We start from the raw sequence: 13,345 nt of genomic DNA on the forward strand, positions 1-13,345 counted from the left end.
AATAAGATTTCTATCTGAATTGTTTCTTTTATTATAATGGAGTACCTACAGCATTATTTATTTATTTGTACTTTTAAGTACAAACGGCATTCTCTGCCAGTCAATCATAAACAGATACATAATATATATTATGTTAATGCGGGAAAAACACATTAAAGACATTAAACATAGAAAGTTTCAAATATAAACCTACTTCAATTAGGTAAGGTCAATGAGGGCTTAGGGCTATTATGTCCACAAGCGTATATTACTTTAATTTTCAATCGTAGGAAAAAAACATGCTTTTTTCATTGCTGAAACTAAAAGCAATTGCTGCTTTGTCATTGTACATAATTATCAATTTTGTTTGTTCTTCGAGAAAAACGCAAGTAGACGGAATAGCCCCTATGACGGAATTAGCAACATTGACCTTTTAATTAAATTATATTGCGAATCATCGCCATTTGTGTATAGCCGTAAAAACATACTAATGAGATATGATCATGTAGCCATATGTTTATCTGTATTAATGTAAGGCTAGCATTGCCTTACATGGACTTGGTTTGATGCTGAATGCAATGACAGCTGGTGGCTGACTCATAGAGTTATTTATATATACTATATTATTTATAAGAAATATAAGGTCAGGTCATGCTTATCTATCTTTGTCCCAGCGTTTCAACTTATACAAGTACAAATTACATCGAGTTTTGATCTCATATAGAAAAAAAAAACAAATTAAAAAGTGCAATAGTTAGCTAGATGGGCTTACAAGAGTTACAAGGCTATAAAAATCATGAATGATAGTTTTCAGCATTCCATTTTTTACTGGAAATTTGGCTTAACTTTGATTATAGAAATAGGTCTACAAAAATTATAGAAATAGGGCTAGGACTTTTCAAATTCGCATAATATGTGTATAGTTTAGCCTGACTTTCATCAAGTAGGTAGGTATATGATAGAAAAACTAAACACCCTAGTTAGTTGGTTTTCTTGGTCATATACTAAAAAAAAGATTATATTAATAAATCACTGTAACATACTAATTTTGAAAAGATTGTGCTTGCCACTTGCACCATCCCACTTAACCAGTTAAACCAACCGTTAACCCAAATTGTACTGGTAACCATGGTAACTCCAGGTTTTTACTGGTTACCCCGAATTAGTGAATGGTGAAGTGGTCCTTAGAAAAAGAAGGATTGAATTCTAGCATGAAATACTGGTAAAAAAAAACAGGTTTTTTTTTAAATTAAATAAAAATGAATTTTTACAACAAGTCAATCTAAGTAAATCAATTTTTAACATGCAGATTACGTCTGCGAGCGATATTCCAAAGTAATTCCAATCTAAGTAAGTTGAAAAGCTAAGTATGTAATGAAAATGTAACTGTTGTGTAAGTTAGCTTCCTCAACCAGCGGGTACAGAAGTGGCATTTACAACTGTTCACTGAGTATGTAATGTTGAATAATTTAGAAAGTTCCCGGCCCACACACAACAATGCTGCTTCATGTTACTAAACTGAAATGTGATCATTATTAAAAATAGATATAAAGAAAGTAGAATTTGCTAATTAATTAGTGAACCCCGTGGCATACGATTTGAATAATGAAGAATTTCAATACAAAGATGAACTTGTTTTTGACTGAAGTTACGACGTTTTATTTGTATTTATTGTATATTATCTAAGTAGCACAGTCAGCACAGAGAGATCTTATCAGCTTGGCTCTTGTCAGAATCTAAATACCGGCACTTGATAAAATAAATGAAAATATGTACAACGCATAGTTCAATAATTCGCAACTGTTAAACCAGAGGTTTAAATCAAGTTGAATTAATAAATGACAGCATAAAACTCCGATCGTCGATTATTTAATTTAATTTTATAAAGTGTAATCAAGCGTCAGGCCACTGGGGCACTGGCCACGTGGTCGCGACGACCGCAGCGACATCTGGCGAATATCAATGCAGTACTAAGCGTAAACATGTCAAACGAAATGTCAGGCTCAGCTGATCGGACGCGAGTGCGAGTGATGCTCGCCGCCCTGTTCAGCGTCAACATTCCGCCTCGACCCGTGTAAAAATAGTTCTGGCGCAGTTGGCCGCCCAACTCGCGAGCGGAGCCCACCGATAACTCAAATAATATAGGACATTACCCTTTTCAAAGCGGTGTTCTTGATATTCTGCAATTCATTCTTGATGATCGAAAACTTCATCATCGTGTCCGATGAAAATATTGAGCTGCCGAAGGCCAGGCCCGGGTAGTCGGCGCAGCGCCGCCGCCTCCGGCTCTCTCGCTCCGCCAACACCTCCGTGCACACGCTGGTGCACCGCAGCCGGGCCAGCTCCGCCGTCTCCGGATCATCGTCGGACGCATCCGGGAGCGCGGGCACCTCCGCACCGTCTCCCGCCGACCTCTCTTCTTTATTAGATAAATCATCGTCCGAACTGTCGCGCAATTCTACGCTCGCTATTATTTTATCAAATTCATCTTCATCGTCAATATTCGAAAATTCCTCTACTACGTTCCTATTCGAAAGTGTATCGTCACCGTTCGTCCTTGTCACTTGTTGAGATTCACTAACACTATTGACACAAGGCACAACATCATCTGTTTGAGTCTGTAAGGTCACTTGTTTGGACGGATCAGTGGGGGCGGACGCCCGATCACCCCGGAGCCGCGGGTGGTGCTGGTGGCCCCGGCGCCGCGCGGGGGTGCGCCCGTGGGCGTGGGGCGCGGACGCGGACATCTCTGCTCGGGCTCGAGGCGCGCTCCGGCCGCGATGGCTCAGGCGGCCGCCATGTTGACTGGCGACTGCATCGTCGAGCCGCGCGCGGCGCTGCCGTCGCCACTCTGCCGCCATCTTTTGTTTAACTTTCCGATCTGCTTTACCGACCGAGCGGAAACTTTTTGTTTACACTATGGCGCGCGAGTTCTAAAAACTTCTTTTGTTGATACTACAGAAATTATTATTAAAGATCGTTTCAAGTAGTTTTATCGAAATACATTTTGGCAGATTGATGTTAAAAGAGGAGGTGTAATGAGACTAAAGAATTCAATCACTCTATCAAAGCGATCGATTGAGTCGTTAGAAATCTCACTCATCCCCAAGGCACGTCGATGTGAGCGCGTCTATTTTTACCGAAACACCAGGCATCGGGGCCATATTAGGTGTCAGACGCTGAAAATAGCCCCGCGAGCGTATCTAGCCCCCCTGGAGCGCGTATTAAACTACGTTATGCACCGACCGGCATCTTATAACTAGGCTACTAAACTAGAAAGGGTAGCTGGCAATTGGCTGGCAAACAATTTTGCTTCTGTCATCCAGCGTCATTTCATTGTCATCGAACGAAATAGATTCGAACGTTTATCACTTTAAAATTAGAATCTACGTTCGTTTAAAAGCCACGTGATTCTGATTAATGATAAAAACATTAAATAAAACAACGTACTACCCGCATGATTTAACCCTAGGTACCTATAAAATAATGGTACAAGAAATTAATTAAGAGTTCCGACTTTAAATATTCCTAAATACAATTTTATTTTTTATTGTTTCCATTCTTCCACGTAATATTTTCTCAACTTAATATGATTATTATTTTACAATGTAAACTAAACTCGAAGTAGGTTACCAGGTAGTACCTATACTTATCGATAATAACCAGCTGAACTAACACACATGCAATGCAACGTAAAATATACTATTATGAATGAATCAAGTTATTAATATCTATTAACACCTATTCCTCTAGTAGCCGCCCAGAAACCTATAAAAAGGTGTCCTGTTCCATTCTAATTTGAATCTTATTTTTGACAAGTCAAAGTTGAATTTTCATTGGCAAGCTTTTACGTCTGGGTGGCTAGAGGTTATAGGTATTAAAATAAGTTTGTACTTTGTAACCGCGTTTTTGAAAACGACTAGGTACCAATTTCGGTTAAACGTAGGTAGTTAAATTCTGAATAATAACCCATAAAATTAACCCTTGAGAATTCATTCACCACCGAAAAAATCATTTACTTAGGTACGTAGGTACTAACTATTGTTTGTAAAAAGCGCACGTGTACTTACGGGATTTCGCGCAGACTGATTTGGCCACGTTGACATTATAACTTTTCCAATCCTCCGAATTCTTGGTATCTATGGTTAAACCCGAGCTGCGGCCTGCACTCTGCGCCGCGCCGGTCCGTCACCGTTAACGCAAGCTCCTGATGATGCTCCTCGGTACGGAGTGAAACATGTCGAGAGCATTTCTCAAAAAGTTTGTACATTTCGATCACATCTTAGATTTCTATAAAAATTGGTAAGTACATGAAGCTGAACAATTTCCACCATATTTCCCAAAATGGGACCCCAGACCTCCCAAACTTTCTGGGACATTTTGGGAAATATGGTGGAAATTGTTCAGCTTCATGTAGTACTTTACCAGCATACCAATTTTTATAGAAATCTAAGATGTGATCGAAATGTACAAACTTTTTAAGAAATGCCCTCGAGCGTTTTCGACTTAAAATACGTGAGTGACCCGTTTTTAATATATTCAATATGTCTGTGTCTCACGAAAGTTTTGTTCTTAAAATCTATGGTTAAAGTCTGTCAGGTCAGTTCATATTGTACACAATGTACTCACGTTCTGCAGAGCCTTCTCCTTCTCTTCGAGCTTGCCGTTGACCTGCATGAGGGACTCCTGGGTCTGGTCCAGGTCGTTCTCAATGGCCTGGATCTTCTTCTGGAGCTGGCGAGCCTCCTCCTCGGCCTGTGGGGAGAGTTTTATTAGTGGGTACATTTTAAACGACATCCGGTTCGAAGGACCATTTCTTTAGAATGCAAATAGCAATATTTTTAAGTCATTTTATAGTGCTCTACGGAAGATATTCGTCGATCTAAATGATATTAAGTAGATCCAGCGTCTCACTGTCAACATAGGTACATTTTGGATCTAAGAAGAAAAACTTGTCTCACTCGATCCATTTTGGATCTATCGACTGGATTTATAGAGAATGATTGGCTGCGTTCGCTCTAGCGCGTTATTTCTCTAGCTTCATCGCCTGCTTCTCCAACGCGCCTTACCTTCTCAGCGCGAAGGTTGACATCCTTGGCCTGCTGCTCGCACATGAGCGCGCGGTCCAGCGCGTTGTCCTACAGCCTCGTCGCCTGTATGTTCTCCAACGAGCCTTACCTTCTCAGCGCGGAGGTTGGCATCCTTGGCCTGCTGCTCGCACATGAGCGCGTGGTCCAACGCGTTGTCCTACAGCCTCGTCGCCTGTATGTTCTCCAACGAGCCTTACCTTCTCAGCGCGGAGGTTGGCATCCTTGGCCTGCTGCTCGCACATGAGCGCGTGGTCCAACGCGTTGTCCTACAGCCTCGTCGCCTGTATGTTCTCCAATGAGCCTTACCTTCTCAGCGCGGAGGTTGGCATCCTTGGCCTGCTGCTCGCACATGAGCGCGCGGTCCAGCGCGTTGTCCTTCTCCAGCTTCATCGCCTGCATCTTCTTCTTGATCGCGTCCATGGTGGCGGTTTGTTTTGTCTACTCCCTGGGTCAAAGTCTAATGGACAAGAAAAAAAACATTATATTCATAGTACGTTTTCAGCAAATACCTAATTATCTTTTATGCATGTCTTGTCTGACTGACTCATCAACGCAGACTCGTAGCTACAGAAACTATAAGAAAGTTTAAATTTGCTCATAAATCTTTTGAGAAGCGATTTTGAAAAATTCAACCCCTAAGGGATTAAAAAGGGAATGAAAGTTCGCATGTGGTAGAAGTTTTATTTTGAGCTAGGAACTTGAAACATAAGGCTTCGTCACACAGGCGCGTTTTCCGGGCGGCGCGTGAGCGGGGCGTGAGCGTTTTATATGTAAAGTAAAAGCTGCGCGCCTCGCTCACGCGCCGCCCGGAAAACGCGCCTGTGTGAAGAAGCCTTTAGCCAGAAGACATTTCATGAAAATATAAGAACAAGTTTCTTCAAAAAAAATCCTTAAAATAAAAATAGGTTGGTGAGGTAGGTAGTGCAGTTAAGAAGTAGTTTAAATCGACATCTCATCTCATTGCTATTTAATAAAAGGTCCCTAATCTTCATTAAAACGGTAATCCAACGGAATGATCGAAAGGAATGCGTTTTAAGCCTGTTCGTGACAATACCAACTTAAATCCTTTACATTTATAATGCACTCAGTGAAATGTAAACTTTAGTGCATCGACTATACTTACGACGTTATCTCTTAAATAAGAGGTGTTTATCGTTTTCTTTTGTTATAGAGGTAATCAAAATCCCTACTAATATTATAAATGGAATAGTAATTTAACTCTCTCTATCTGTCAATCTGTCGGTTACCTATTCACGCTTAGGAAACCCTTAAATGCATTATGATGTAGATCTACATCGTAGGTATATTTTGATATTCCGTGGCTCAATATGCATAATTATATTATTTTTCAATCACTATGATTTATTTTTTTCTTTATTTTCCCGAAAATCTATACAACATTACCCATCTATTTCAATTTATTAAGAAATTATACAAAAAATCATGCATTTAAGGGTTAAATGGCTGAAGCGATTTCTCGGGTCCTCGAAACGGCGGTGTGGTAATCTAAAAACTTAATTATACGCGATTATTATGTATAAAAATCGTGAAAGGTTAAATCAGTGTAACGCATTTCATTTACACTGATTTAAACTTTATACCGTTGCAACTACAATACTTACTTTCGAGCTCTCAGTTAAGAAATGTAAAATAATGTTAAGATGGCTGGTTATTTTTAGCTCGGGTGCGTTGATCTTGAAACTTGACCGAGCCGTTGCATTGCAAAAGCCATAACTCACGCTTGTTCGGTTCAGGGATGTTGCGGATGCCGATTTTTTGACATCCGCGGATGCGGATTTTTAAAGGCTCACATCCGCGGATGCGGATGACAAGACAGAACGCCAAATATTACATTTTAGTATTTTTTATTTCAAAAATCCGGCCAAGTGCGAGTTGGACTCGCGTTCCAAGGGTTCCGTACATTAAGTCCCACTCACGCCTGACTGCTCATTTCTAATAGGTTTTTTGACTAATGACTAAGTTATCTAGCAGCTTGTCTAGCACTTATGCCGATGCTAAAACGTTCCTGTACCGACCTATTCCACATCCGCATCCGCATTAAACTCCGCATCGATTTTATGCGAATGCAGATGCGGATGTTGAAAATAATGCTGAAGTTCCGCGGTTGCGGATGCGGATGCGGATATTCGCAACATCCCTGGTTCGGTTGAATAGGGTCAGCGGTCGTTGGTGGGGTTTGGAAAAAGAGAGGTGTTGGGCGCATTATGATTTGGAAAAATATGTGTGACATTACTATTTCGATGCCAATGGGTATTGGCGCGAGAAATAGAGATTCATCATTACACCTTATAAAACGAAGTCCCCAGCCGCGTCTGTCTGTTTGTGTGTATGTATGATCGCGATAAACTCGAAAACTCCTGAACGGATTTTCATGCGCTTTTCGCCTATCAATAAAGTGATTCTTGAGGAAGGTTTATAGGTGTCTAATTTGTTAAGGTTTTGTTTAACCCGTGCGAAGCCGGGGCGGGTAGCTAGTTTCAAATAAAAAGGAAACATATTTTTTACCACACCAGCTCATAAATACCCTCATAGTCTTCAAGAACTCATCAGTTTTTCTTTATGGTCAGAAAGTTGCATTTTAAGTTCCACAAGTTTACGTGAATGGTCTTGGAAATTATCAATAAAACCACATTTTAAGCATCCATTAATTAAAGTGCCACAAGTCAGTCAGACTATGTGAAGATCAATGCGAACTATGAGAACGAAGTGATTAAGTTTTTCCGACGATGATCGGCAGAGGTTAAACACCTAGGCTATGCTATTGTCAAGCTACCGAGCTAATCTCCTACAAAACCAGTGATGAGTTGACCTTTGACCTTTTGACCAACGTAAATTTAAAATACCTTAATTCTTAATTGGGCATAACGTACAAAATACACTTTATGAGTCCTTATTAGCATTATGAGAAGAATTAAAATTTTCTGCAAAATATTCAGTCAACGGAGATGATTCATAAGAAAGCGATTTGAACCGTGAGTCAACTTACATACAAAAAGAAAACAGGATGGTCACAGTTCGGTCGGAGGCAACTGATTTCTTCACACCATCTAATAACAAGTGTTTCATCAATGATTCATTATACCAAACCTATATATACACGGTATATTCTTAACTTCATTGACAAAGCAGAAATTGCTTTTAGTTTCAGGTTTCAGTAGTCAACACCAGATGGGCTTACTACTATTAAAAACCGGCCAAGTGCGAGTCGGACTCGTGCGCGAAGGGTTCCGTACCATTGCGCAAAAAACGGCAAAAAAATCTCTCTCGTTAAGATTATATGTATTATTTAAAAAAGGTTTTTGTAATTCAACCCTTAAGGGGGTGAAAATGGGGTAAGGGTTTAAATGACTTCTATATGAAGTAGGTAAGTGCATGAAGACTAGAAGCACATATAAGTAGAGAATTGAGCACATCAGTAAGAACTGAGAAGGAATGTCACAAGCCTTAATTCACAGGCCTAACGCCGGACCGGTTTTCGCAGTGGTTCTCAAAGGTTGTTTCAATGTCAAGTATAGGGAAGAAATTATTGGGCCCTCCAGGGGAAATACCTCCTATAATCCAGGTAGCTGAGGTAGCTTACATAGCTGAAATAACGGTTTTTTATATTTACAAAGTAAATCTAAAGTAATATATTTTGATAAAATTTCCAGTACCTATCCAACGGCCATTGGTAGATTAAGATCTCCTTTTCCTCTGTTCTTGCAAGACTGCCAGGTCGATCGTTTGTTTTATGTCTCTACTTTTAAATATTTACGAAAATAAACTGGTAATCTAACTGGCCCTGTAGACAGCATGCCAATCGTTAACGCTCCGTAGCGAACGAAAAGCAACTGTCACTGTGACACTAAATAAAAGAGTGACAGAGAGACACGAAGCGATTCGATGGCGAAGTGCAAACGATCGTCACCTTGGCTAGGCTGCCTGCAATAAAGATTGAGAACTTCTGTTATCGTATAGCCATCGCGTTTAAGAAATATTATAATCCGAGTGCAGTTTAAGCACGTCCGTATCGTGACGATTGCATCTTTTGCATTCCTTCCGTGCATTATGCTGTTTATCTGCATACGTTTCATGTTTATCGTTATAGACACAAGAATGTTGATAAAGATTCTATTATTAGGATTGCCACATAGTTTTCTTAGAATATGTGTTAATGTACTGGTAGGTACATATCATCTTGAAACTTAAGTCATTGTCAATTGAGGTGACAGCAGGGTGTCATCTATTGGGCATTAGCATGTCGAGCAATAGTACGTTTACCTTAGTTTGTTTCTCGTAGGTATCGTTTCGTAATGTTTAGTTTATTCATAAACGTAATGAGAACCGTCCGTTCCTTCTTAATCCAAAGAGTTATTTCATAAAATTGTTTTTTAAACTTACAAAAGGACGAAAGAAAGATTTCGCAAATAAAAGGGCATGAAAATAAAATAATAGAGTACCTAGGTATACCTATATGTCTAAAAACTAACCCTTCAATCATAATATAACGTATTTGAACTTATACAGGATGTAAGCAGATGATGATGATGAGTAGCTAACTAGTAAATAATGGTAGATTAAGATTATTATTATTAACGTCTAGTACAGGGGTCAGGTTTTTAAAATAATATGACCATGGCGGTCCGTTTCTACTTGAGTTTATTGAATACTAGCGACCCGCCCCGGCTTCGCACGGGTTAACAAATAATACAATACATAAACCTTCCTCTTGGATCACTCCTATTAAAAAAAACCGCATCAAAATCCGTTGCGTAGTTTTAAAGATCTAAGCATACCTACATAGGGACAGACAGCGGGAAGCGACTATTTGTTATGTAGTGAAGTAAACAAATAATGTAGGCGGTCCGCCATTTGGTGACCCTGCCCTGGTCTAGCATCAAACAATTTGTCATTAAACGTCTTCAATGACCGATAGTAATACATATCTAATTCATTCAATAAATAAAATTACTATTATGCATTGTGTGCAAATTCTCTTGAAGTGTTGTCATTATTTCGCGCGATTGCTGACGCAAGACGCTGCACCAATTGGCCACCGTCCAAAAAGTACCCAGTTAATGGCTACTTGTCAGCTAACAGTTATCTATTTGTGTTTATAGTTATGGTCGATTAGAAATTCCGCCCTAATTACTGAGATTGATTGGATATAGAGCTAGGATAGGATTGATATTGCTAGATCCAAGGTCTGTGGTGCGTCTGCGTCCAAATGCGTTGTTGGTAAATGGTAATTTAATTTCACTTTGGAAGATGGATTCGACACGGGCCATGAATTATTTTATTAAGTATACTTGCTAGTAGGGAGGGACTTAAAGTATATTTTTTGCTTCGCTATAAACTTTTTAACAACATTTGACAATGTATGTGGATTATTCAAATTTAAATAAATCTACATAAAAAATAAATTTACCTCAGTAATAAATCGCGTAATTATTAGTTTTTAACAGGCCGCACCTTGTATTTATCATTATCTTCACTTGCATTGCTTTGCGGCATTTTATAACATCGCCGTTTCTGTTAATCCGAATATTAAGGTCAGGTGTATTTAAATCAAATAATGTAATAAAATTTAATAATAAGGAAAGCGTCGCGATTGTAACCTCGATTCACTTTAGCTTCGGTCCTCAAGGGTAAGTATCAGTAAATATTTTCCGGTATTTCAAGTGTTTTACGTTACAATAATTAAGTTTTTTCGAGAGACGACATATTCGCGTTCAAAAATGAGTGTAATGTATAATGTAGGTAGGTAAAGCTCCTAGAGTTTGACAGCTTAATTCCAATAGTTGACAGCAGCCCGTTTGTCATCTCTCTTACAATTAAGATTGAAGTTGGCAACTATGGCAACTATTGGGACTAAAGTTAAGATTGTGCAAATGTTGCCGACGCACATGTGACATCCCTAAAGTTTCTTATTGCTTATTAATATTGTCTTCGATAGTTATCATGAAATAAAACTATAATCAAACGGATTATATTTATTGAAGGGTTGACCACGACCACGAATGCTGTTAAGGGTTTAAATTTAAAACGTTTACTCGGGATGTATTCTAAATTAATTATACCTATTACGCGATATAAGTCTTAATAGTTTTATTTATTTTGCTTGGCGTAGTTGGTACTGTTGGTAGGTATATAATAATACACCATTACGGTTATCCATAACGGGCGTTGATTTTATCGCGACTTATTACAACTTAATGAAACGTGCTGCCCAAATTGGGAAGGTGATCGTACCTGTTGAGTGCAGAGTATTATGTCAAGGCAGAATGTATTCATGTCAAAGTCTTTAAGGTTGGTTGTAAAAAAAACGTATAGCTATACGTAGGTATAAAAAAGTAGGATGCATATCGATCAATACCGGTCGTCATCGAAGATCATAAAACATTTTAAACTTTCATAATAGTAGGTAATTATTATTTAAAATATATGTAGAATAGATTTATTCGTTCATACAATAATGTAGGTATAAAACTTTAATTAAAATTATAATACTGAATTACGTGTTCTAAGTTTTGTTTAGGTACTCAGTCGAGCAAACGTAAGTAGGTACATATTTCTAAAAAAATAAACGTTTTAATATACCTACACCTAAATACATATTTTTCCTGTAGCTACATTTAATTTAAAATTTAAGTGTCCAGAATATTTCTTTCATAATTTTTCCCCTCAATATCCTGATTTACTGGCATCTAAAATTAACTCGGCTGAAAAAAAGTTTACCGCTCCGCGCATGCGTCTATCGCCCCCGCTCGCTCGCCATTGGCCGACGTTCTGGCCGGCTGCCAAAAGCGCGGCAAAACTTCGGCATAGACGGTTTCTATTGGCCGCCCGTAATGTAACCAAGCACCGCGGTATTCAAAAATAGAACGAGCGATTACAAAACTTCTGGCCGCTTTCCCGGACTAATTATTGAAATACCGGTTATAATAAGTTTACTAGTTTTCACTATTTACTTAAATACTTCACTTCTAATCTACTTATTTGCTATAAATAAATAATGATACATATATAGATACTAAATAAATGAATAAGATTAAATACACATTAAATATCAACCAATTAGCGCAATAACAAAATCTACACCGGCACTGATTTCGCATCATTTTTTGGCTTTTAATAAAAAAAAATTACCATCCAAAAATCAAAACCATTTTTTTAAATCCTATATCCTGAATCACTGCACTACCTACTTACCACCAACACGTTAATTAAAAAAAAAACACTTTTTTTTCACGGACACTATGGCACGGTTACTTACATGTCGAGTCGACGCGAGCTGTGGTGCGACTGGCGAGCTGGCGGCGCGCGGTCGCTGGTGTCGCCTTACGGCCGCGTAAGGAGATGGCGATCTTCCCCGCTCCGAGAATAAGTGTGAAGCCTTCCGAATTGCGATTAAGTTGGCAATTGGGATCTGCAGAAAGCTCTTGATCTCACTACAATGATAGAAATTGTAATCTCAATGTCTCTGAAATTTGAGTTTTAGAGGATCGAAAGCTAGCGCTCTCAAATATAATGGCGATAATTCTTTCGTACAATACAAACCCATTGAACAAAAAAATAAAAAAATGCATACCCACAGAAAAAAACCCACAAATGTATTTTTTTCTGTGTGTCATATTTTCCACAAGAATATTTCTATCATCCTAAAATCCTAAAAAAAGTTAGTCAGCATTTAACTATTAGTGTGTATTGACTGAAATATTTTTTTGAAAATTTGTAAATTCCTACTGTCATAAATAAAAAAAAATAGAAGGGTCCCTAAGATCATCAATCTTACAGCTAGGTACCTATCTTACTTTTGACCCATTAAAATTGACAACCTGTATAGTTTTTTTTTCTTTTTGTTAAGGCAAAATTTCAAAGATACTTAATAGGTTTCGATATTACCTACTACACCTACTTAGGTTCCAATCTAGTCATAAGTTATGCGCCTAATTTCAGATAAAAATGAGAGCGTTAATGATATTGCGAATTATTTTCCTATTTAATAATCATTTTCCGTTAACTCGTATGATTAAGGTATGGCCTTAGCTTGAAAAGGGCTTAAGTAAGGTTTTTCCATAAATAATTATGTGTTTAAAGTCTAGTGACTATACTCTAGTGATATTCCAGGAAAATAATGAATAACAACTTCAGCGTATTCTGAATTCCTCCTAACCCACTGCGTTGACCCAATTCAGAAGAATCCGAACCACCTTGGCTTTCGACACATTTGATAAGCGGCCACAGCGCTATTCACGGCTTGTATTGCCAATGAG

At 38.5% G+C, this 13,345-nt stretch overlaps 1 protein-coding gene across 22 annotated transcripts in view; it reads right to left on the minus strand.

Annotated features, from left to right (window-relative positions):
* The window catches only part of LOC134656487 (tropomyosin-2), a 35,592-nt gene extending 23,092 nt beyond the window's left edge, over positions 1-12,500 (minus strand). For 12 of the 22 annotated variants that reach the window (XR_010097521.1, XR_010097522.1, XR_010097520.1 and 9 more), the window contains exon 1: positions 2,133-2,855. Coding sequence is in view for 19 of the 22 variants with exons in the window: in XM_063512030.1 (XP_063368100.1) it covers positions 2,133-2,840 (708 nt within the window). In the remaining 3 variants the exon portion in view is untranslated. Of the gene's footprint in view, positions 1-2,132; positions 2,945-4,608; positions 4,735-5,375; positions 5,527-12,345 lie in introns of those variants that run through there. The other 10 variants (XM_063512038.1, XM_063512042.1, XM_063512037.1 and 7 more) reach the window with 4 other exon arrangements.
* Between the last annotated feature and the right edge of the window lie 845 nt (positions 12,501-13,345).

This window comes from Cydia amplana, chromosome 18 (assembly GCF_948474715.1).
Source record: "Cydia amplana chromosome 18, ilCydAmpl1.1, whole genome shotgun sequence".
NCBI classification, from domain to species: Eukaryota; Metazoa; Arthropoda; class Insecta; order Lepidoptera; family Tortricidae; genus Cydia; species Cydia amplana.